At 38.3% G+C, this 25,573-nt stretch overlaps 2 protein-coding genes across 8 annotated transcripts in view; both read right to left on the bottom strand.

Moving 5' to 3' along the window:
* Window positions 1-9,749, bottom strand: part of sash1b (SAM and SH3 domain containing 1b) — a 64,031-nt gene extending 54,282 nt beyond the window's left edge. For 2 of the 3 annotated variants that reach the window (XR_014534219.1, XM_083545471.1), the window contains exon 1: window positions 8,637-9,599. Coding sequence is in view for 2 of the 3 variants with exons in the window: in XM_083545471.1 (XP_083401597.1) it covers window positions 8,637-9,089 (453 nt within the window). In the remaining variant the exon portion in view is untranslated. Of the gene's footprint in view, window positions 1-8,636; window positions 9,600-9,623 lie in introns of those variants that run through there. The other variant, XM_083545472.1, reaches the window with a different exon arrangement.
* Window positions 9,750-13,871: 4,122 nt separating this feature from the next.
* The window catches only part of stxbp5b (syntaxin binding protein 5b (tomosyn)), a 33,064-nt gene continuing 21,362 nt past the window's right edge, over window positions 13,872-25,573 (bottom strand). The window contains exons 18-29 of one of the 5 annotated variants that reach the window (XM_083545466.1): window positions 25,001-25,152; window positions 23,274-23,336; window positions 22,997-23,062; window positions 22,857-22,904; window positions 21,999-22,046; window positions 21,678-21,794; window positions 19,110-19,349; window positions 18,569-18,926; window positions 18,254-18,419; window positions 18,016-18,127; window positions 17,061-17,281; window positions 13,872-16,935 (exon numbers count right to left, since the gene is read on the bottom strand). In XM_083545466.1, coding sequence (XP_083401592.1) covers window positions 16,894-16,935; window positions 17,061-17,281; window positions 18,016-18,127; window positions 18,254-18,419; window positions 18,569-18,926; window positions 19,110-19,349; window positions 21,678-21,794; window positions 21,999-22,046; window positions 22,857-22,904; window positions 22,997-23,062; window positions 23,274-23,336; window positions 25,001-25,152 — 1,633 coding nt within the window. In that variant the 3' untranslated portion in view covers window positions 13,872-16,893. The remainder of the gene's footprint in view (window positions 16,936-17,060; window positions 17,282-18,015; window positions 18,128-18,253; window positions 18,420-18,568; window positions 18,927-19,109; window positions 19,350-21,677; window positions 21,795-21,998; window positions 22,047-22,856; window positions 22,905-22,996; window positions 23,063-23,273; window positions 23,337-25,000; window positions 25,153-25,573) is intronic. The other 4 variants (XM_083545468.1, XM_083545467.1, XM_083545469.1 and 1 more) reach the window with 4 other exon arrangements.

Below are 25,573 nucleotides of genomic sequence, written 5' to 3'. Positions count from 1 at the left end.
ACCATGCTCTGAGGCTCTGATGTCCAGATTAATCTTTTGCATGGCACAGATGCTCAACTTAGTCTTCAGACAGCCGGTTCTAAGCCCTAAAGCTCTCTTTGGCCTTTTCAATTAATGGATGGAGCAGTGTAAATATCACCAAATCCCTGTCTCCCTAAACCACCCCTCTTACTTGCTGAAAAAGAGCCCTAACAATCAGGGTTAGGGTTAGTCAAGCTCCTTTCTCCTGTCTAAGATACGACTTTTATATTCTTTTACATGAGCATTTTACAACTTAAAACATTTTACAAATATTTTTACACATTTCAAATACAGTTATTTTAGAACAGGAACAAAATACTTCTTGAGACAATACCACATATTTTCTTTAATTTACTGGAACTGAAGGTACAATTCAACACTTCCATGCTTCACATGACAAAACAGACATCAGAATCACAAATGGACAGTAGCCAAGTAAATCACATCAGGATGTGAGAATGAGGCTTCTCTTTTAGTGGGAAGGAGTGGAGAGGTGTGGACATTATTCTGTGCTGGGGGTGTGGGGACATGCAACACTAAAGAGGCCAGGTGGCTGATTTAAGGGCTACAGTACTGTGGAGGTGTGAGACAGGACAGTGTGCCTGCCAGACAGATATGAGGGGGAGAAGCTGATTAGAGGAGGTGGTTAAATAAAGCTGCTTTTTATGAATATTTGAAAGGTTTAAATCTTACACTGCCAAAAACAATTGACAATGCAGTGACTGTAACAGTGTAGAAACAATGAAATACAAAGGGATCCTGGACTGCGGACTCCTCGTAAATCCACAATCCCAGCATCTGCAGTCAAAGTGAGTATGGCAGAACAGCAGCCCATTCTGCCAACCCCCAGGCTCAATAATACAGACAGATTCAGGCATTTGTGTTGTCATGGATACATGGTCTAACCAGCAGATTTTAGCTGGCGAGGTGGGTAAGATGAGTGAGAGAAGCACCACCCCCTTCCCACCCCTATTAACACAAATGCACACACACAACAGAACACACAGATCTGGGTGCAGCTGACCGATTCAAGCTAGCCTTGAGGTTTGGATATGTGTAAGAGAAGAGCATTTAAGAGAAAATTTACTGTGTTTTTCATGCAAATGTATATGAAACCAGTTGCAAGTAAATCAGAGCAACGTACATCAACTGTCTATAGCCATGTCCTTCGCACGGGTGCAAGGTTAATCCATTAAAGAAAACTCCCACTCCCACTCGCTTTACGATTACACTCAAGTGTCTCCTCCGGATCAAATGGAGGAAACCATCATAAATCAGTGGTGCTAATGACTTTGTGTTTATCAAAGGTGGCTGCCATCATAAAGCGATCTGACACAAAAGTGTCAAACATCTGGAAAGCAATCTGAGCAAAAAAGTTTTACTTTAGTGCAGCACAAAATGCTTTGCTGAAAGCTGATCCTGGCATTAAAGAAACTGAATGAAAAGAGCTTTCAGTCTTGCCACACAGAGGCAGCTGCTGTCTTTGAGGTGCTGAGGCTGTGCAAAGCCTTTAGAGCTTTTTCTTGAGCCCCCACTGCTTGAAGCCGCCTGCGGCCGCGGCTCATCCTGACGGCAGTGGTGGAGAGGCGCAGGCTGCAAATCTTCAGAAAGGCGCCTGGTACTGTGCAGATGACAGTATTGCCTATTGTTTTGGCGGTAGCAGCAGGAATTTGTCACATCAGGGGTTTTGTATGACAAGACACTTCCCCAGAGAGCCTTGCCTCAATGTGACAAAGGCAAATATTTACATGTGAATTCAGCGGAAAAGCACATTTTGGGTATTGTGCTGGCTTGTCATCTCCACTGAAAGCGCACAGTGTCTCATGTGTCTAATGTCAAGTGCAAGAATCACACTGGCTAGAGAAAAAGAGGAGCTTCCAAACATGCAACATTCATATTGTATTACTTTGGGAAAATTGTCAGTTCTACATAAAGTTGTGCAATCAATGTTTAAAATCTGGGCCAAAGCATACAGTTTCCTACAAAGAGAATAATAAAAAACAGAGCCTCTGGTCATGTCCAAAGAAATACGTTATAACGTTAAGAAAACAGAAAAAGAAGCAGCGAATAAAATATAATACAGAGTTGTAAGCAAGCCTGCAAAAGTTAATTATCAAGTTGTCATTCCTTTATATCCTACTTCTATCCTACTTCTACTATACCCATAGCCCATAATTAACAGTTCATTAGTGTTACAGTGCAGAAAAGGAAGAAAAACCCATTAGCACCAAATCCTCATTGGACCGACTATCCGTTATAGAAACGACTTCTATGTAATAAAAATTCAACAGGTTTCTCTATGTGCATAGCTTGTTAGAACCCAAGAGCAGAAAGAGAGTGAGTCCAAGAACTGGTTAGTGTAAATAGCTGCAGTGAACAGCAAGCCTCAGCATTATGACCGGATTTGGCATGAGCTGAGCTGTACAGTGCATTCCTCAAGGGATGAGTCTGCGCTGGCTGATCTGGGCCACGTCCTAAAGCTGGCCTGTATGGCAGTCAGCCAATGTGGACTCGATGTTTACTTCATGATGGAGAGCCCTGTCAGTACTAAGGAGATAATTACTGGTGTTCACACTCTTCTCTCATAGTACTTTGGTGCAACGGGGAAAAGCTGTGTTATCCCACAAATAACAGTGTACAAGAGATCATTTTTCAAAGGTCAAAACAAAATGGTCTTAAATAGCACACTGAATGTACACCATTGTCCTATACACTCACTTTCTGCTGATCTTGTTTTTTTTTTTAGCAACACAAGCTGTTGCAGATGCTACATTGAAAACACCATCGCCCTCGTTAGTCAGTGTGGGGAGATTATCTGAGCTCTATAGTTAAACACTCAGGTCCAGTATTCCTCAGAGTGTTTAAAACCATTTTCACTCATTCACCAAGAACACAAACAGTTGCCTTGACAGCTGGTTTTTGGCTGTCTGAAGCATTTGAATTATGAGAAATGAGATTTAAAATCCTGTCTACACAAACACACGCAAACTATTTCCACACCACACAACATGTGACTACCCCAGTTTCATAATGTAATAGTATTTAAAAGATTTTAATTAACTAAACTGATTATCTTGCATAATTACTGAGACCTGGAAGGATACACTGAAGATACAGAAATAAACTAGCACCCTAAAGGCCTTTCTAGAGAAACCAATAAGAGTATTATACAGAACTGTACAGCTACAGTTACCAACAACTATTAACCACCCAAGGAGAGTGTAATTAAACACAGATGACACAAAACATAGCAGCATATAACACCACCACAAAATAAAAACAGTGGACAAACAGCCAAAAAGTGATATGAGGTACTAATTATATATTTAGACCCTCTCAGGGTTGTTTATATACAAAATATAATCCTCCAATTAAAGGTCACATTTATGGCAACGTGATCACAATGCCAACAATAAATAAAACACTACATTAATTTTTATTGTATCAATTCTCTGGATGTCACATTTTACAGACCGATCACAGTACAGACCCACAAAACAAACAGTTTCTATAATTCTTTACACAATTTCAGGTCACTTTTATCAGTGTTTTCCAGCTGGTAGTTGTGACCAAAAACTCTATTTGGCAATTATGCAAAAACAGACTGTGGACATCTGCATTTGCATGACTGTTAAACTGAAAATTCAAATTAACTGCACCCATGTGAAGTGTTTGCCATTTTAAAATTGTACAAGAGACGGTAATTGCACAATGCTTGAAATTTAGATATCTGGGTGTTAAAGCTCATAGTCACAGGACAGGTTTAATTAAATAAATTAATAAAAAAGAATTAAAATCATTTTTGAGGAATCATTGACAAAGAAAAATGGTGATGTATAGATAAACAAGAGACGGCAAATGTGTCACTTATATAAACTAGCACATCAATGTTGAAAGTGTTCATCTTGTTTATGCTGAACATCATGGCAGTAAAAAAAGTTATTTTGAAGAAATGCTGCTGCAATAACACAAATAATGGACAACTTTTGTGTTGCAGCAAAGGCACTTATTTCAGCATTAGCATAGATCCAGCTGCACACACTGACCCATAGTTCAAATTCTTAGATTATCCCAAGAGATTTTAGCCCAATGTGTGCATAGTTTCACACATTTTAATTTCTTTAACTGCATGGTTTCCCTACATTTCCCCTCAATCAACCAAGATCACATTATAGAAAGACGTCTACTCATACGTTCTGTTTTTTAGTCACAGACATGAAGATAAGATTGACTTTATTGCACCATTCACATGCATGCCAAGGCATTACCTGTTCTAAAAAAACGTAAAAGAAATTTTTTAAAGACTTCATACACACCAACTGGCTCCTTTACATGGAATACTTGTACACCTGAACAGTCACACAATTATACAAATCAGTCAATCATGTGGCAGCAGCACAATGTATAAAACAAAGCTATCAAACAAAAGAATGAGTGCTAAATGTGATCTCAGGGACTTAAACCACAGTATTAATTTTGGTAACAGACAGGGTCGGTCGAGTATTTCCCAAACTTATGACCACCTGGGATTTTTACACACAACAGAAAGGTATGAAAATTAAACAACTTGATGCTATTGTGTTCAAGTCTAGTCCTTCTTGTTACTTTAATGTTAATGTCTCAAATACACATAAAATATACTTCAAACAGGAATAATGGTATTAAAAAAAGAACTATTCCAAATATGATCTTGCTGTGACCATGACCCGGTTGGGACCCATTCCAAAATCTAACTAGTTCAGCTGCCGGTTACAGTAATATAATTCCATATAAATCATACAAACATGCAGGCATTCACAAAACATGGGCCTCAAGTTCCTTGACATGATGTGAATAACATCTCTGTGCTATTTCAGACATTTGTTTTTACTGTAAACTCGAACCTGTTTGGACCAATCAATAATTGTAGGCTGTGTATATATAGAAGTATATATTGATAATTCAATAGAAATCCGACAAACATTCAACCACATATTCTTGACAAATGCTAAAAAATAATTTTGGGCTGAAAAGCAAACCTTAAAATATAATGCCTTCACTTTCTAGTGGCATAAACCCATCCAGTAAGTGTCCGTTCTGTGGGTGAAAAAGTCTTACTCATGACAGAGGTCAGAGGAGAATGGTCCTGTGGTTTGCACTGACAGGAAGTTTTTGGTAACTCAAATATCCACGCTGACACAAATCTCAAAAAGAACAAGACATCAAACCTTGAGGTGGATGGTAGAAAAACAGAATAGGTCTCTGATTCTGCATAATTTATTGACTAATCACATAAGTGCACGAATGCAGATTATTAATCTATTCTTCATCTTTATCACTGCGCTGTTGGCCCAAGCGACAGAGAGAACAAATTCGATCAGATTTAATGGCATTCAAGGCATCATGCTAGATCAAAATGTTAGTGGTTTATCCTGTCACTAATCCATGTAAACCATTTTCTAAAATAGTCTGCTCCCATTACTGTGCCTAAGCCTGACTAACTCAAATTATGAAGTGTTCCAGACTAATACAAATGAAATCCCTTGTTTCAAATCAAATAAAAGGTCAGACATGGGTCATAAAGTGTAATTTTTCCGGCACTTTTGCAAATTGTGAAACTAGTCTGAAGTGAGCCTGCACTCTGTCAGCAGGAAGAGTCTGGAATTTACAAAGGAGCCTCTTGGATTTTTTTTCCATATCACTTCACAACACACAAATCTGTAAGGTATTGTTTAGAACAATGATGTGCAGTAGTTAAGCGAGAAGAAACAGAAGGAGCTCAACCATTTACATACCAACGAAAACAAAAAATCAGTTGTAAAGTAATGTAATGTAAAAGCATTGCTACAGTACAAACTATAGTGCAGTCAGTCGCTTTATAGCGGGAGGCTCCAAAATCACTGTTTACTGAACACGCTAAACAGGAACCCACAGCACACACATAAAACAAACACATTATTATTCGGGCGAGTGAGAATAAACAGAGGGACATTTAAAGCCTAACTGACAGAGAAAAGCTGTTAGAGTGTTCAATACTCAATATTACTAGCATAACTGAATTTATACTCTGTGGCTGCGACTAGATAGAGAATACCATCACTATTGCATACAGTTACGCTTCATCCTAAATATATATATATATATATATATATATATATATATATATATATATATACACACAATTTATGCATGACCTAAATACATCTCTTTTTATGCCTAAAATGAAACATAAGCACCATGTAGTTGTTTTCTGCTATAAATAACTAGTAGAGCTCAAAGCTGTCGGTGTCGACGGGGACTAGTCCATCTGGTTACAAATTTCTGTGCCTGAAATACCCTTAAAATATGCTTCAAGCAAGAAAAAAGCTTGAAGAAAAACAATTTCAGACATTTGCTGTGGCCTTGATCACGTTTGGCTCAATTCCAAAATCGAATCAGTCCATCTGTTGGTTCCAATTATAATTTCACATCAATCCTACAGACGTTCAACCAGTCGTTCCTAAGATATCAGGATATTGAGAATCTCGATTGGATGGACACAAAGCATAAGATGTTATGAGAGGTTATAAAGACAGAATATTCTGTTAACAGATATTACTTCCTATATTGCTTTACCATAAAACATTTTAACCAGGTCACATATACCACGTAATAAACCAACATAAAGCAGCAGTACAGCCCACACTTTTAAAATGCTCACAGTCCTACAAACTCTAAATAATATATCTAAACATTTGATTAAGCATCTGTTTCTCTTGCTCTTACATCCTGGTCTTAAAACTGAGCAGACCCAGTATGTGGGTGAATCCCAAGAAAAGTTCAACATGAGTCTTAAAATGCTGACAGACACAGAGCTGACATTGTATGGAACAAAAAAACAAAAAAAACAAAACAACTTACAATAATGTCTGGGCATGGCTTTAATCAAATCCATGACAAAATGTTAATAGTGTGTGAAAGGTATTATATGTATTTGGCTTCTCCTCAATTAAAGCCATGTTTTTCTGATTAAGGGAGAGCTGAATCTCCCTGTTACATGCTGGTAAGAAAAACAAACAACTGCTAAACTTTGACAAACTTTGAAGTTTTTAATGACGAACAATACAAACATAGCTGAGGAGATAATAGTCAAACATAACAACAAGATCAGTTTCCTACTGTCCCCAAAAAAGACAAAAGAATACAGACAAAAGCATAGAACAAGTTTAATTCCCACTGCCAAACTCAATCCAAAAACACATAATAACAGCTGGAAGTCCTCCTTATTCTGCTGTTTCAACCTACTAAATACACTCATCTGTCAACTAATTTCAGCAACAGCTCCAGATAAGACAACTCTGTGGTAGCTTTTTGTGATGTATTCAAAAACAAACACAACCAAAATCGGAGAACATTTAAAAAAGCAAAAAAGCACACTGCAAACACAGCCAGAAGGTGACATATAAAGAGGACTGGTGAGATTGGCATGCCTTTGGCATTCAATGTGAAGTTTAAATGGCTCTCTGGGGTAATGCTCAAACCCCAATAAAGCCATTTACAGCCATCTGTCACTAGAGACCAGCCACTCTGATAAATGTGCTGATAAGACGCAAAGCAGAAGCTAAGCCCGGCCTGGGAACAAAAGCAAAGGACGAGTCCATTGAAAGCTCCGTTTTGTAGCATGACAAGCTCTCAGTGAGGTCCCACGCTGCTACAGGTTTCAGGAGCAATGGTTTATATAGCTCACGGACTACCAAATTGTTTAAAAGAGCTTACTCTGTATGTTACAAGAGCAATAACGTGCCTATCTGCCTATACCTGATCAAACTTTATCTAATTCTAATAAGATTCGTGTAAAAGCACCAAACCCCTTCAGGCACCATAATATAAAATACTACAAAATATATGCATTTCAATACATTTGTGGAGCAGTTTGCCCACATGAGTCATTGTTTCCTGGTTGAATATATTAAGACTGCTGACTAAATCACCAGATATAAACAAAATAATTAATATAACCATTTTATTAAGTTAACACATTTGCTGTGTCTCTAATATATCAGTATTAAATGTGCATAATAGATTGTCTATGTCCTCTGGGTTATTGATTTCAGACATAACACCTCCCAACACTGCAGACTCTACTAACAAATGATACATTTAGACAGTCTGATATCTAAAGCCTATCACTACAACATTTGTATTTGTGTCTCCTTACGGTGTAGCAGTGTATGATTACTATAAAACAATGCTTTCCAAAACCAGTTATCAGAGACCATGTTTTTGCTTTCGTGCAGCTCCAGACACAACTACACCAAGCAATTGGGAACACTGGTACGTGGTACATGAAGGAATGTTTGGAAATGAGAAACAGGGAAATACGGCCCAAAACAGCCCCATGCGCATTATGTTCCACTGTGGACTCTGATGAAAGTATGTGAAGCTCGGTAAACGGGTTGAGCTGAAATCATGTCCAACTGTATAATTGTCATAAAGTGGTGCTGGTTTTTGAAGTTTTACACAAAAAAAGCACAACTCAAAGCCACTGTTATAGAGTGTTAGAAAGGTCATGAAGTGCAGTAGATGGAAGCTGCTTGAGAATTATATATTTAAAAAATTGTAGGATTGATATCAATTAGGTGCAAGCTTATACACACCTTAATGGAGTAAGGGGGCTTACTCAGATCTATCCCATCCTTGATCAGCTTATCTCGGATCAGGATCTTGAGCTTGAGTTTCGGGAAAGACATTGGATCTTCAGGGCCTCCGAGCAGTAGATTGTTGTTATTGGACAGCTCAAGTCTTTCTCTTTCCCAATGGGACCCAGTGGCTTTGCTGTCATAGACATTGGAGACATCTGGAAGTGGCTCCAAGGTAAAGTAAAGACCCGGGGCCAGCTTCTTGTCCTCCTCTCTCAGTCTCTGCACTGCTCGGAGAACTTTGAGCCTGTGATGCGGAGGAAACACACCGATGGCGTCCAGGTCAGGATCTCCAATCTGCTTACACACCTCCAGGTCGTCGTAGCCGTTATCCACAAAAGACTCGACATACTGGGTGAGCTGCAGGGTTTTCAACCACTCGTAAACTATAGTAGGACCGCTGCTCATCATTCTTAGTACTTTCTCCAAAAACAACGAGGAGGGGGGGAAATCAAGAAGTCCAGTTAGAGGAGCTGCAGTGCGTGCATGATCCTCCTCGTCCTTTGTGAGAAGTGGATAGAAAGTGTGCGTTTCCAGAACAGAAACACTGGCGGTGTGTTGCGTCTCTGGATCATGCCAAGCGGATGAACTGCACACAACGAGGCTACATTGTAAATCGAGGATGCTTCAATCGGAAGTTTTTATCTACAAACTTGGCAAAAAATGTAACACTGCAGGTAAAGTTGAAAGCGCTGCATGCATTTCACGCTGAACCCGATCTGCGGATCTTCTCCATGGATTAAGATTTCAATTCGCTAAACTCTCACTTGCGTTTCCAACAAAGTGTCAATGAATCTCCGATCTTGCACCCAATTACCCACCGAGACCTAGTTTCATCGACATCGCTGCAAGTCTTTACGCAGTTTTATAATACGAAGGGAAAGAAACCTAGCAGCTCTTCACGCGGATCCCTAACACACAAACACACGGAAAGTAGGTCTGTACCTGCCTCGCCGCGTCCGTGTGTCTGCTGATCGGCCTCTCTCACTGTGCGTGCGGTTTACACGCAGCCAGGCTGCATGTGTGCCTGTTTTTCCTTCACTCCACAGCGACTCTTACAGGCCACTTGAGGAAACGCAACTCTAATCGGTTTGAAGCTCGCACTGATTCTGTATTATGGCGCCTGGAGTTATTATTATTTAGCAATAATTAAATAAATAATGAAATCATATAATATGTATACAGTAATATGCTATTTAATTATGATATGCTATTTATTTAATATGCTATAATGATTTTTAGCGCGATATTAGCAAAATCCAAGTTTATTGATGATAACACCCGAGAAAGTGAAATACGTTCAGAATCATAATACCTAGTCCAAGCTGTTTATTAAAAACTGCTGCAAAGTAAAACAGCGCTACTTTGGTGTACAGGTGTCTTTATTAATATATTTTTTGTAAATCCAAATAATTTACCTGAATGAATGCTAAGACCAGTCATGTTGGTCATGTTGTTAGTGTTAATTACTAGTTTTACACAAATCTGACCTAATTTTAAACAAAGAAATAGTGCAATTCTTTAATTTCTAATCATTGAAAAAAAAACGTGGTAATTTCCTGGGATATAAAAGACATAAAACACATTAGGACATGTGTTGGGACATTATCACATCACCCTGTCATCGGTCGTCTAATCTGTCATTTGATGATCTACCAGCTTCTCAAGGGTTTCTGCAGTGCCTTGTCTTAATGATACACGTTGTATCATCTGCCATCTGGTTCAGCATCATCAAGTAATATTTGTAACCAAAATGAGGTAGAGGTGTAATATTCTCACATGATTGCTGGAAAGTAGTTGTTAATTATTCTCTCAGCCTGCTTTCACACTAACAAGAGATTTGTCCATGTAAATCATATGGATTTGCAAAAAAAAAATAAATAAATAAAAATAAAAATAAAATAAAATAATAATAATAATAATAATAATAATAATAATAATAATAATAATACACACATACATACATACATACATACATACATTAATTAATTAATTAATTAAATTAATACAATTAATAATAATAATAATAATAATAATAATAATAATAATAATAATAATAATAATAAGACAACTGCACACGGAAGTAGACTTACTTTGCAGCATTTGGGAACCTGGAATTTATTTGTTATAATTTTAAACATATTTCACTTTTATGGGTGTTTTCATCTGCTGTGACAAATACATTTGGATTGTCTACTGTACCAGAGCAGTGTGAGATAACTTTGTATATGTATATCCTTTTGCATTTGATGCATTTGATGTTTTGATGCTTAATCATTTATTTCTCAGCAGCAGTTCCTGAATGGCATGAACAAACAATCCAAGCTTCAAAAATTATTTATTTTTTTATGCAGGTTGCAAGACAACTACCCTAAAATCCAGGTTTCTTTGACCAGTCACTGCACAACAGACCAGCATTACAAGCTGGTAAAATTGGTAAGATTTGCAACATTATTATGTGCAAATAGCCAATTTCACCACCGCTGTAGTAGGCTGTTGTTTTAGCTGTTTACAGGTTGGCCAGGTTTGAGAGTAGCCATTTGGTATACTTTAGAATAATTATATGAATATTCTGCTAGTTTAATTAGGAAAGCTTCATTTTTATCATGCAGACAGTAGATGTTCTATTCATGTACCCTGTTTCTGATTATAATGTAATACATTATCAAGTAAAATAATAAGTAAATTCAAGTACAGTATATGCAAGTATTCATTCATTTGTCCTCAATAATAATTTCTTCCTAATTCCTGTTACAGTATGTTGGCTCTAGAGCCGATCCTGCAAGAAACAGGCAAAGTGGGGGAAATACATACAGGATGAATCATGGGTGAGCTCCCCATATGGAGTTTTTACAAGTTGTGATTAGAACCAAGTTAAAGCAACAAAATCCACTTCATAATGTTTTGCTCTTAGTAGCAGCTTTTGAGAGACAGAATATTCTCCTATTATTGATGTGCATGTTGAAATAGTATTCAACTCTATTCCCATGAATGCATCTTGAGAAGGAGTGAAATTGCGTTTCATCTGATATACTCTGAAAGGCCAAGCCCTGAAATGAACTACAACTAACCAGTTACCTATAAACAAGTATGCCATAATTTTGAACCCCTCTAATCTTAACAAGGCTAATTCTGCCTTTGCACACAAAAAATGTATGTGGGCTCAAGAAATGTCAGAACAAAGGAATTACAATTCTCAGATTCTTTCTGGATGTTAAACTGTTAAACATTGGTAAGTATTACAATTGAATTGTATTTAAAAATTAAATTGTATTTGTGTCTGTTCAACACTGAGATACAATATGTGATGTAGTAAATTACTCTTCTTGTTAGCAAAGAAATACAGGTATAATGCTGCTGACTGATCTGGGAATATTTCTCAATATTAACTTTTTCTGGAGCAAGTAAACGATCCTCCTTTAAAAATGATAGATGTGCGAATAAAATAGGGCATATGGAATTTTGTAGTCTCTAGTTATTGTTTTGACCACCCACATGGGAGCTGATGTAGTTTGCCAAGCTTTTATGAGGTCTGAAAGCTGTCCAGTTGGAGATAGAGGCTTGTGGAGGCTGCTAATTATAGGCAGAACATTCACACTCATAAATGGTGAGTGACAGCCATCTAGCGGTGAAGCCAATGGTGACACATTGAGATGTTCTAGGAGCTGACTGTTCCCATGAATAAATAATGAGCGCTGCTATGGAGGAATCCTTTTTTTTTTTTTTTTTTTTTGACAGCTCAGGAAACAGTGCTGTTGCGCCAGTGGACAGAAGGAAGGCAATGGCTAAAATAGGTTTAAAATTGGATGGATAAAGTAGGTTATCCATCCAATAATAGATTTTGGCTGGAGTCTAGAAAAAAATCAAATTTTTGTCCAATTAACTGGCCGCTAAAAAACCCTTCATGAGAACCAATCACTCTTTTTTCCACAGATGGTGTGGATTTAAGGGCTTTTTTGACCACAGCAAAACACAACCTACACCAAGGTTCGGGCTTTGGACTGTCAGTGGCAGTTCCCCCATGCCTTTAGTTCAATCAAGAATGAGAAAGTATTGAATAAGAAGGGAGAGCAGGCAGGAAATATCTTTGCTAATTAACGTGGGTATTATGCAGCAAAGCGGTCATCTGGCTGTCTTCAGAGTCTTGTTGATTAGGCTCAATATTTGGGATACACCAGTTTTTAACCTATGATTAGGAGCTTTTCCAGAGCTGTTGGGTGATAGCTACTTTAACATTTTTTTTTCACCCCATACAAGTAACATAGATGTGATGTGGATTCTTGACTGTGATAAGAGCATCACCTGCCACCATGTGGGCTCACAACTACTGGACCTCAGGCACAAAAAGTAAATGTTTTCTGAGAAACAGAAAATGAGAAATCAAGAGTGATTCAAGAAAATATGTTGATGTCCCTACAGGTATCATGTACAGATATCTCTACCAAAGCTAAAAAATAAACATTAGATAATGATATACATTTACATCAAATGGCTCTTTATAGGATGTCATTTATTAATTTAGCTTAAATTAGACCTACAAATAGCTGAGCTGGAAAGATGCAGTTTAAAGTGCCTTGTATAGGATTGATCTCTTAAACGGATTATGGCCCAGGTTTCCTTTGCATCTGCAATTCACATTTGCCAGAGGTTCTAAAAATGCTAACTGCCCAGCTGAGCTCTTTGTTTACCAATTTTCATTGCCTCATTTCCAAAATCCATCAATTTTAAATGTTGATGTTGATTCCAAAATCAATTTCAAATGTCAATGAAACTATGCAGGCTTTTATTAGAAGGATGAATAACTGAAAAACAATATACATACAGTATCAAAATGAGGCTAAAAAAGTATTAGTTGCTATATTGGCTTTTCTTAAAAATCATGTTTGATGTTGAAAACCCATGCTAAGTTATTGTTGTACCATGGCCACACAAGAAACTAAAAATGTTTTTTAGCATCTTTGAATGTGTACATTTGTACAGGTCATGTGTAAAGCTGAGGTAATAGTCAGTTTGATTATTGTTTTATAGATTTTTTTCTTGTCTGAATTATTTAGAATTTAAAATGTGAACATCCAGATTATGGTACCACTATACTGTTATAAACAGTGGGGAAAATGATGGCACCCTGTTGGCAAACACCTGTAAAAAAAATCTGTTTCACAGAAATACACATGAAGACAAAAGAATCAACAATTGTTTGATTTACATTTATTTTCCAATCCACAGTTATGTATAATCAACATATTTCCTAGACTGTAGGTGGCAGCATATTAAGACAAACATCCATGTGAAATTTTGCTTAATAAAACTGTACAATAACTTTGCTATTATGAGGAAAACTGCACCCCACAGAAACTTTCAAACATGGCAATTAAGAAAACAGACCCTCTCCCCAGAAAACAGAAGAGCATGGGTTTTAAGGAGTACTGTATTGGCGAAGTATGCTCACGCTGAACAATTCAAAATGTAACAACACACGTTAAATATGTTCCTCCATGCCTGACTGAGAAACAAAAGATACATGGGATCTGTACTTGTTAAACATGATTCAGAAATTAGACATAGTCTGTAAAGGGTATACATTATGAATGTTTCAAATTTGTAAACACTAAGTATCATGCTGCCTTTTTTGTGCAAGAAAACTTGAAGGACACACAGTATACAGAAATGGCCTATAGTCTCGGACACACAGAGCTTCAGAGCTGAAGCAGCTCCTCCGTCTACAGAACCACAAGCAGTTGGCCACTCACCTTCACGTGTTTCAATCTGATATCTGATATTCAGGGAGAATATATACAACTAATTATCTTAAAACGCACCATTCTCTTTAAATAATATACTAAAAGTATTTATTTGTAAATATCTGAAATTAAAAGTATATATATATATATTTTCCAAATATATAAATATATCATATCATTAAACTGACAATGAAGACAGATCTGAGAGTAGAAGACACTCCTTGAAGCTTGCCATTAACACATCTCAGCATCTTGCTTACTCATGTTTTGGTCCTTCTAAAAGAAACAAATGTCAAAAAATAGTTACAATACAAACTACAAAAATATCAATAAAATGACATTCATGTCATTATAATACAAAACATATAGTGCAAAACCACACAACCGCATATAAAACAAAAAGATTATGAAGCACAGTAGCGTAATTCATTTTCAGTTCGCTCAACGCTGAAAATTCGCCATTTTGGTAGGTATTTACACAAAGGTCATGGCAAGCAACGGAGCAGCTCACTGTATTTCTAGGGAGGTCATGACACCATTCTCTCATTATCTCTACAACAAGCATCCCAGCAGGTCAGACCCTCTGAGTTTGGACGATCAGATACTAGATAAACAACTCTTTGGTGTCAGACAAGAACATGGCGACCATCCCTAGTTGCTTTGTGCTAGCACTCTCAAATTTGTCTTCAAATGTCCAACTATTTACAACATTTGGCAGCAATTTGGGAAAGAAAAAAAAAAAGAATGGAGAAGCGGCATCCTTAACTGGTAAATAGAGAACCAAAAAATATGCTCCTAAATAAACAAGTAGCAGCAATTTCTTGCACCTCACAAACCGAAAGAAAGAAAAAACTCAAGTACATAACACAAAAGTTTCAACTTAGAATTTCAAATAATCAGGTGCTGTGGCATTTCTACAACCATATGTGAGCACACATATATTCCTGCATATATGTATGCTCACAAAGACTCACAGATACACACATAGGTCGAGGTTAGCATATTTGCATGATAAGCAAAGGCAAAAGAGAAACCCCTCTCAGGTACAGATTGGGGAAATGCTGACCAACAGCATGGAGTTGCTTAGTGGCGCTCGGTCACTTCCTCTGCAGCTAACACATAAATGGCTATAGTCGGTTCTCTGAGCTGGATGAAACTCATGCATTTAAGTAACTTTTGGGGGGGATGGAGGTGATTTGAAGAGAAATATATCGTTCCTCTACCTGAGGACTGCTGAATGGAACCAGGCCTGTACAGCAGTATCACTGCGGAGCTGCTCTAAGGGGGTCTCCTTTGGAGTGGTGCAGCAAAGAAGCTGAAGCATCATGGGAGAAACAGGAGGAGGAGCAAAACTCTACAACGTATCCACAGAACATTCTTGAGTGTCTGCCTGGTAGTGAGGAAAATCTACTACATCAGTCATCACAAGGCACATACTGTAAGTCATGCCTCGCACTTTTTTTTCAAGTCTTAATCAAGTTTCGCCACAAAAATAGTACACATGCTCCAGGATATAGTTCCCCAGTGTATGATATGCAACCGCTCATAAACTACATATATTCAGCAGGTGATTAGGTCATGCTCAGTTCATTTACCCTAATATATGTTTGGATGCACATATTGTGTGTCTTAACCAAAAGCTTCTAATAGAATTCTAGGGATCTGATCAGTGTAAAACAGGATGTGCTTTATGAAAAAGTACAGAAATGAAAGACCGGCATGATTCTACTTTGGACTGGCCAGTTTGTGATCTGGCCGAAATGATCACATGCTATGTGGTTGTTACAGCACATTACCAGCCCTTTTAGAGATGGAATTAATGACACTTCATCATACTTCATCTAGCCTTCTGTCCATGTGAAAAGGAAAAGAAACAAAAAGTTGTAAAATGCTAGGTTTCTAAGTCACTAGACATGCTATTATTTAAATCCATTGTAATCAGAGGGCATTACACCAGGCAATGCTATGGGCATAACATTTACTTGTGCTCAGTGTTCAACTATTCTGGCCCCATTCATTTATAGAAATAATCACAATCTTTTTCTGTTTTTTTTTTCCCTTGTTTTTTTGTGGTTTTATGATTAGAATGGCAGTGACAAAATGACAGCACAGATAATGATTATGAGAGCAGGTCACATGGCCAGAAATCATGTTGAGGCCTCTATCCTGTAACAGAAAAGAGCATCTTTGTGACAGGAAAGAGTGCTCAAACCTCTCACATTCCATATCTAGAGAAATTGAAGGGTTTTTTTTTGCTGGCATTCCTTTCCCCCTTCCTGGTTCTTCCCTTCTCACTCTCTGTTTAGTCCCTCTGCTCAGCCTGTGTTGGAGGACTGAGAAAACAATGTGGTGTTGATCTCGAGAACAACAGACACAACCATTACATTTGAGAGACAAAGGAAGAGGAGGAAGAGAGGGAGTGGAGTGGGTGTGCAGCCCCGAGACAAACATCCCCCTGACTTTCTGCATGGCGATCAGAGCTGATACCACTTCTTATCCTTGTACTTCAACATCACCTGAAAGACAGAATAAAAAGTATGCTTTTTTTTTTTTGCCCCCCACCTTAAATCATCATTAAAATCTCAAAGGTCAAAACTTCATTATATCATTTGGGTGTCATATTCTTATTCAATGTACTTACATCATGTGCATGCTTTGAAAACGAGTCTGCGCTGGACATCATGGCTGCCGTCCTCTCCTCCAGCTCACCGAGCTTCTGCCCTCTTTCATCGAGAGCTATTCGGGCACGTGCCAACTCGCCCACGACTCCTGATGCTGCGCCTTTCATGCCCTCCATGCTCCCTGGCCCTGGAATGTGCTGGGCAAGGCTGCGTGAGGCCTTCCCTGCTGCCAGTTCTCCAACTGTGATCACAAGACCAAGGATAAACAAGGATAGTTCTGAATATTTGGAACTAATGCCCATTGATCTGACATGATGCTGCTGCAAGAGCTGGGGATTAAGTTTCAGCAACAGTTTCATGTTTAAAAATGGAAACATTATATAATCAGATGTGGGTGTTTCCCAACACACAGAATAAACATAATAACTGTGGAGGATTTTATCAGTTTTATTTCTGATTGAGAATATAAAAATCCACCAGCCGTCGAGTTACAGAACAAAGACATCTTCAGACATGCATTCAAAATCATATTAATGCTTGGATTTGAGCTTATTTGAGAAAAAAAAATTGCAAAGGTTTAATATTGTCCTTCTCAATACTGATGAGTCTTAGTCATTATTCTTTGCAGATTCACCAGCCGGTTTGTATAACTGTACCTTTAACAGTTTTCTCAGTCGATTAGTGTTTGCAAAATGGCTAAATGTTGCGTTTGTAAATGTTAAAATATGTAACTCTCAAAGAATGCTTCGTACAGCATTAACCCTCACTTGGTTAGTTTCTTTTTTAGACCACAAAGCCACCACTGCAATTTCCGATTTCACCAAATCTTGCACCAATTGTCCACATCTTATTTTAACAGCTATGTATTGGGTCCCAGGCCACTGGTGCCTTTTCAGTAGAATGAGTCAAGTCATTTGGTACTTGTATATATTTTAAAGTTATTGATGCATTCAAGAGTGTGCTGCTGATACTCACAGAGATCCTCTCTATCCAGGGATTGGGCTCCGCCTCCAAAAAGACCTTTAAAAAAGCCTCTGTTCGGAGCCTCCGGTGTCTCAACTGGAGTGAATAGCTCGCCTAGCATTTCCTGCAAACATCAACACACGTACAACTTATGTTTGTTGATCTTGCCTACAAGCTACACGCATAATAAGGGTTGTGTATAAATCTGACAGGCTTGCAAACACACAATGAGTGAGAAAGGATGTTTGACCTGTAAGTTGTCGCAGGTTTCCTGACTGTAGGTGATTCTCTGGATCTCAGTGGGGGAGGTAAGATAAAGCGCCTGACCCAGGTTGGAGAAGCAGAATGTTCGGGCTATCCGCATGTCCGTCAGAGGCAGATAGTTTACGTCTAGTAGCGGCCGCAGACTGGGCAAACTGACAGAAAGAAAAGAGGCTGGGTATAGCTAAAAAAAAAACCTACAAGATTTTGCCAGTTAATGCTCAAAAATTGTGTGTGGCAGTATGATTGCACAGAAGGAAAGGTTTTAATGTTATCGCAGGCAGCAGCAGAGTCATATGCATACCTCAGAGTCATGATATGGCCGTTGGCACAAAAACAGGCGATGCAGATTCCAGCAGGCATGACCACAACGTCGGCCCTCAGTACGTACGAGGTCTCAGTGATGTTGTGTTCAAAGATACAGTTCTGCGAGGGCAGAGCCACCACTTTGGCCTGTTTCTCAGAACAGACTACAGCGTAGTGGGTGTCTTGGTTCTCCTGAGAAGAAGAGGGTGAGGCAGGCCGGCGCCGCCGTGTCTTTTCCCTCTCCTCCTCAGGGGCATTGAGGTCATACCAGCACTCAGAGGCAGAAGGCTGTAGAGAGCCACTTGAGTCCATCAATGCCATGTGTAAGATGCCTCCTTTCAACCGAATTATTGAGCCTGGGGGAAACCACAGACATGACACACATACAAAACATTTTTTGTCTCTTTGCAATTCAGTACTGCAATACTTTAGACAGAATCTGAATTTTTCTGAATATTTTAAACAAATTACATAGTCAAACCTTGGGCATGCCTTAAGGCTGCTATAAATAATATATGTTGTGGTTTTAGTCCCCTTACCGCAGAAGGAGACGCCTACTGTTTGTTGCAGCCTTTGTTCAGGGGTGGAGGACATATTAAAAGAGATACCCAGCATAGAGCCCACAGAGGTGCCCACCCAAAGGCTGGGAGATGCTGCCACATCACTTTTTCTTGACAGGGAGTCGCAAAAATGCAAAGAAGAGATGACCTCACGTGACTCTTTTTCAATACTGGTCACGCTGGAGCTGCGTGAGCGGCTAAAGGAGTTGTCCTTGGCATCTGTCAGCGTGATGATCAATTAGGTATGACAAAAGAGAAAGGCAGAAGGAGAACACACGGCTGTTTAATATAAACATGTGATTTGGGAAACGTCACGAAAATCTGAAGCTGAAGGAAGAAAAAAAAAAAACAGCAGTTGCAGTAAATTTATAGGAGAATTAATACATTCGAGCATTTGCCTGAGAAATCAGGAGGATTAATAATAATTACTGAAAATCACACCATTCTTTGCGTTGGTTATGTACTGCACATGAAACACTTGGTCAGTTAATTAGCATTTCAAAACTAAAGGGGCAGCTAAATATTTCAGCAAAATTACAAGGAAAAACCACACAATTACTTTTGCCCCAACATGATCGTGACAAAAGATTTTCACATTTGCATCACATGCGTGCAGTACAGCCAGTGTGTCTGACACAAACAGGCACATAAAAAAATACCACAAACAGACCTCTCATGATCCAAAAATCTAGAATGGTTCAGTAGTAGTCCTAGTTACATCACTTCATTAAATGTCAATTGGAATATACAGAGACCAGGGGCCTGGTTTCCCAACAGTGTTTGAAGGGCAATTCACAATAACAGAGTTTCTGAGATGTTTCAATCTAACTCTGCTCTTCCGGTTCGTTTGTGCAAAGTGAAGCATAAACTTCACCATTCATATAACTCTCCTACCTTCTACATGTATTCATAAAACAATTTTTTGCTGGTGTGGCCTGTACCAGCTGGCTAAAGTGTCTGCACTGTAATTTCGGTCACCTGGGAAACACAAACGCATTTATTCCTTGTACCATTGTCTTAAGTCAAAATTTGAAATAACTTTGACTTCTCCCACTGACACAGTTGATCTGGTCGACCCCCAGAGTGATTATGGAAGGCGAGCATTGTAGACTGGACACAAAGGGCATTTCAATTACGCAGAAAAGAATTATAGTTTACAGGTGGCAATAGCCTGCTTTCTATGATATACTGTAACACTTCTGAGAAACCAGACCAAGGTTAGTTTCACCAAAGCAATTAGGAATGAATTAGCATCAATGGTATGCTTTACATAATCTTGAAGGAAAAATCCACCTTGAAATGGATTGTTATCAAATATGTAAATTTGTGATCGTTAATGCCACAAAGGATTTACTGTATGATTTAATCCTGCTGACTTCTGTTTTTAAGTCTGAGTCTTGTTTCAGTTTGTCTAGCAGTTTCTTATAGTGCTGTCTGACTGCCCACTGACACCACTGGGAATTACGTCGCTACCTAAAGAGACCGATGCAGCGATGCTTCCATGCTTTAGTCTGCCCTGCTCTCTTTCACCTCCTCATCTGTACATTCTGCTCAAACAGATAAGGTTGCAAAGCTTCAGCTTACACTACTATCAACACCTTTGTGCTTGTCACCTCACAGATCACTAATAAGCTGACGTGAGTCACTGCTGTAACTCAGCACAACTGCGTCATATCAACTAGATGGCCAAAAGTACGTGGACACCTGACCCTCACACCCATATGTGCCTTTTCCCCAAACTGTTGCCACCAAAGTCTAGACACATTTGTGTCTGTGTGTTGTATCATTTGGAATTCACTTTAGTGGAACTAAAGACCCTGCATATTTTGTTGTTATAGTGGATGAACTCAAGTGGCTCTGACTTTAACCCTAATAAAAACCTTTGGAAAGAACTGAAACAAGGCACTAAGCCTCTTACTTGGCCTCACTAATGCTCTTGTGGCTGAATAAGCACAAATCCCCATAGCTACATTCAAAAATTTATTGGAAAGCCTTCCTTAAAGAGTGGCGGTTATGGGCTATGCCCATAGTATTGGAATGGGCACATGCATGTGTGATGCCATGTATCCACATACTATTGGCCATATGGTATAACTTTTTTATTCTGGATCTTGGAGTAACTTTATAATGGACATCTCATTATTATGATGGTGGAAATTGTCAGAAAACGGTGAGTGTAAAAAAAAAAAAAAACCTTTAATAGCTCTCTCTCTCTCTCTTCCTGAGATGTGAGCAAGTCAGACAACTGCAAACTGGTGGATTTTTCCTTTAACAAAATATTCCTTATAACAAAAGAAGTGTAACATTATATTTTGTTAAACGCTAAAACATGTATAAAGGGCATTCATATTTCCTGAATTTCTGAATTTTTTTCAGTGCTGTGCTTGATTTATGTGGAAAAAGCTAAATTACTTATTTTCCAGACAGAACAAACCCAAGTTAGTGAGCATATCTGAAGCCAATATAGCAGATGCCCGAGGAGGAAAAGAGTTAGTACAGGCAGTCACCCCGTGTCATCCACTGCAAGGCCAGATCAGGACCACTCACAGGAATCAGGCACAGAGTAGGTCCTGTGAATAGATGTTGCTTTTCTTCTGGACACTTCCTCCTTCTCATTACATACATGTTTCTTAATAGGGAGAGAGTACTGCCGCCGTATAGTCCCTTTCACACATAGTGTAGAGAATCAAAGAAGCAACAGAGCAACATTGATGATCTCTCACACGCAGACTGGCACACAGAACACTAAGCCTCATTCACCCACACTCAACACCTTTTAATGCACCTTTTGAATGCAATCGCTTCCTTAACAAATACATGACATGTTTATATAAGACGCACACATACACAGCAAAAGTTCTGGCTTACCATCTTGTTTCTGATCAGCAGCCAAGCTAAATTTCCATGACACCTTAGCTGGAAAAAAAACACATAATAGTTCTCAACAAAAGTAGGTGTCTATGAACTCCCGTTACGTTGAGAAACCAAAAAATAAAGTAATTTTGAGTCTTCCTTCCATTTAGCGTCAGAAAAATAGGCGATTCAGAAACTGATTGAAACAGGTTATAATGCAGAGTCAAACCATTTGAGCCGGCCACAAACTCAACCGTAACCTTGAAGAGATTAACATTTGTTCCTAATAGATTTAGTCACATTCTGTAATTAGACCATGCATGAAGTAGTTAGTTATCGTGAGGACCAGCACCATTCAAGCAGAACATCAGATGCCTCATTAGACTTTAAGAAATTCAATGTGTCATTGATTTGTAAGATTCCAGTAGAGAAAGTGCGCAGAGCTTTATATAAATCTTGTATGCATGTGGTGTTACAATCGCAGTGCATCACACAGCCTGTAATGCTAAACAAGGTTAGTCAAGAGAAACAAACAGGAAGCGTAACAGTTAGTAAAGGCATCAGTGTTTTGAACCCAGCTATCCGTGATTGAATAGAATCAGCTACAACAAAGGAATAATTAGGTGTTTCAGTGTGAATTAATAATTTCAACCTGTAGACGGTCATCAAACTCTCATGCAAGATGAATATTAATAATTTCAACGTCTGTAGGTAATCCACTGCAATCTTTTATTTAATTTCTTCATTGACCTACTAATTGCACTCAGGAGTAATTGTTTAGAACGAATGTCACTTTGATGAGCTGTTCAAGCTTAAAGCACCAGTGCATTAGTGAAAAGAAAGTTACAAACCAAAAAAAATCTCATACAGTACCAAAGTCATTGGCAAAAGTCTTTGATAACAGTCTGCTTTTCAACTTCACTGCAAAATGTTTAAAAGCATGTCAGTTGGTGCATCTACAGAATTATAAGTGCAAAATGTGGGTAAGGACAGTGAAAATGACAATACCATACCCCTTTCAAAGAAATTTTGTTTGGTGTCATCATCAGAATTGCAGGGGGAGTCGGAGCTTACGCAGCCTACAACATATTCCATATAAATATATGCCATTGTCCAGTGACGGGTCATGCTTTTACCCATCAGCCATAAACTGTTCTGTTCAGCACATTAGCTACTATATGTACCAAGCACCAGAATATATATATATTATTCCTGTACAAGCTTGGGGAATAGTAATAAATGATAAACAGTTTTGAAAAGCTATTTGACAAAGAGATAAATGATAATTACCTGATGTAGGAGATTTGCACCGGTCGTCTAAGGCAGTAGAACCGTCATGGCCATCGCAGAGACCTATTGATCACAAAGGTATTAAAGCACTAACACTAGACAGGTAAATGTCTTTGTAACGCAATTGTACAATCACTTAAAATGAAGGCTCAAACAAAAAAAAAAAAAAAACTAGCCCAATATGAGAGGCAGCCACCACAGAGAAAACCGAGAGAAGAAAGCAAAACGATAGTTGAATGATGACAGATGACTTACTGCGATAGGAAGAACGCAGTTTTTTCACAGATTCTGAATAAAAGCTAGAGAGGCCAGACATGCAAGACTTCCTAGGTAGATTGTCTTTGCGAAACCAGAAAGAGAGACGAACAGTCCAAAGGTGAGAAAGAAACCAAAGAATATGAAAGGATGAGTAAAAAATGCCCTGAATAACACACAGCCTAAAAGCATTATACTGGATTGTATGAGTAAAATGGTGTTCTGCTATTAAACTCTTTTACTGCAGACAGGAGCCTTTGGATTTGAAATAGACATATTCACATTTTGAATTTTCCACATAAATATACAACTGAATGGAACTGCACCATGTTCTTAATGAGATATTTTTTGGTCTACTAAATACAGCTAAAAAGTAAAACAATAAAAAAAAACAGCTGACAATGTAGAATGGTGAAGGTTTTGAATGCTTATTCCATGACATGCGTCTTTTTAAACTGCTGCTCATGATGTGTCATGGGGTGGCACGACACACTCAGAGCAAAGCACTATCCACCTTTTCCAAATGCATGAGATCAAAGACACCAATTATTGTATTTGTGATTGACAAGGGAGAAAGGTGTATGCCAGCAATCCCTCTCTGAGATCATGACTAATGTTTGCTCTCTTGGACAAAGTACAAATTTATCATTTAGCACAAAATTATACTTAAAGGTATATATGAGAGTATGTGAAAACATGGTACATGTTGTTTGGGAGTTTTTCCTCATCTTATTTTTGTAGTCAGTTACCTATTATAAAGCTATATACTGTGGTGTGTTACAAGCATAGCTATTACAGAGCTCTTTACTGCTGTGAACACGTGTGAGCTTCCAGTTACTTTCTCTAATGCTTAGCGGTTTTGTGGTTGACCTGCCCGGTATGATAAAAACCCTATAACGTTAAACAAAACAGCAAAATCATGAAAACATTAAATTTAGTACTCTAATTACGCCACTTGGTGGGGGTGCAAGTTTCTGCATTTGTTTTCATTACATTCACTACTTAAAGATTGAACTAAAGTTAATGAATCATGGTAGGGAAAATAAAAAAATAAAATCACACTCAAACCAATAATAAAAAAAAGATCCAATCCATAGGACTCTAAGCAGGTAAGTGTAAAGTAGTATAGTAGTAGAACACTCCTGGACTTATGTGGTTTCTCGGGGGCATTGAACATGCACAGTATAACAAGAACATGAAAATGCATAGACAAGACAAAAAAAAAAAAAACCTAAATCACAAACAGAAAAAACAAAACACTGAACTAAAAGGATGTGCTTGATGACTACATGAGCAAGCTCTCAATATTTGTACTGATTCTGTTTGTTTTTGTGTTAGAGGTCGTGGAGTACAGCCTCTGCTGCCTTTCAGTCAGCCTGCTGTACTGCCTAAAAGCCCTAAAGACAAACACACTGATGCTGTTCTCTGAGCCAGTGAGTTTGATAAGCCTAACAGACATGCTCGTTTCTCACCTCCAGAGGGCTGTCTGGCTTTGCGGGGTGAGCGTGGCTGTCTCTGGTGTGGATCAGAGGAGCCATATAGTTCTGCTGTGCTCACGTTGAGAAGCAGGGTCTTCTGAAGATAATCCACCACCACTAGACCATTACCATTACCAAAACCCACTCTGTGATTTAAGAGGAAAAAATATACAGTGTGTTTGAACTGACATTTTAAATATTCCCTACATTATTAGATATGGTCAATAAAAAATCATAATAGTGTAATAAACCGTCAAACTAAAATCATGGTTTTCCATATAATGCAACATTGCAATATTATGCCAGCTTTGGAGCAGCTATAGCAATAACTGCAGTAGCTGATTTAATCGGCTTGTTGCATCAGGCGCTTTCTTTTGATTGACTTTCGTTTTCCTTCTAATGGGTTTCAGTCAGAACAACTTGTGCACAATACTTATAGTATTTACAATTTAAAAAAAACCAATAAATGAGCAATCATTTTGTGTGGGGAAAAAAGATTGTTCAAAGATGTTTAAAGATTCCCTGATCCATCTTATTTATGCACTGTCAATGATAGCTGAGCAAGAA

The sequence above is a fragment of the Silurus aristotelis genome, assembly GCF_946808225.1.
Source record: "Silurus aristotelis genome assembly, chromosome: 6".
Lineage (NCBI taxonomy): Eukaryota > Metazoa > Chordata > Actinopteri > Siluriformes > Siluridae > Silurus > Silurus aristotelis.
The sequence above is the reverse complement of the archived record's forward strand: the minus strand, read 5'-3'. Positions and strand labels throughout refer to the sequence as shown.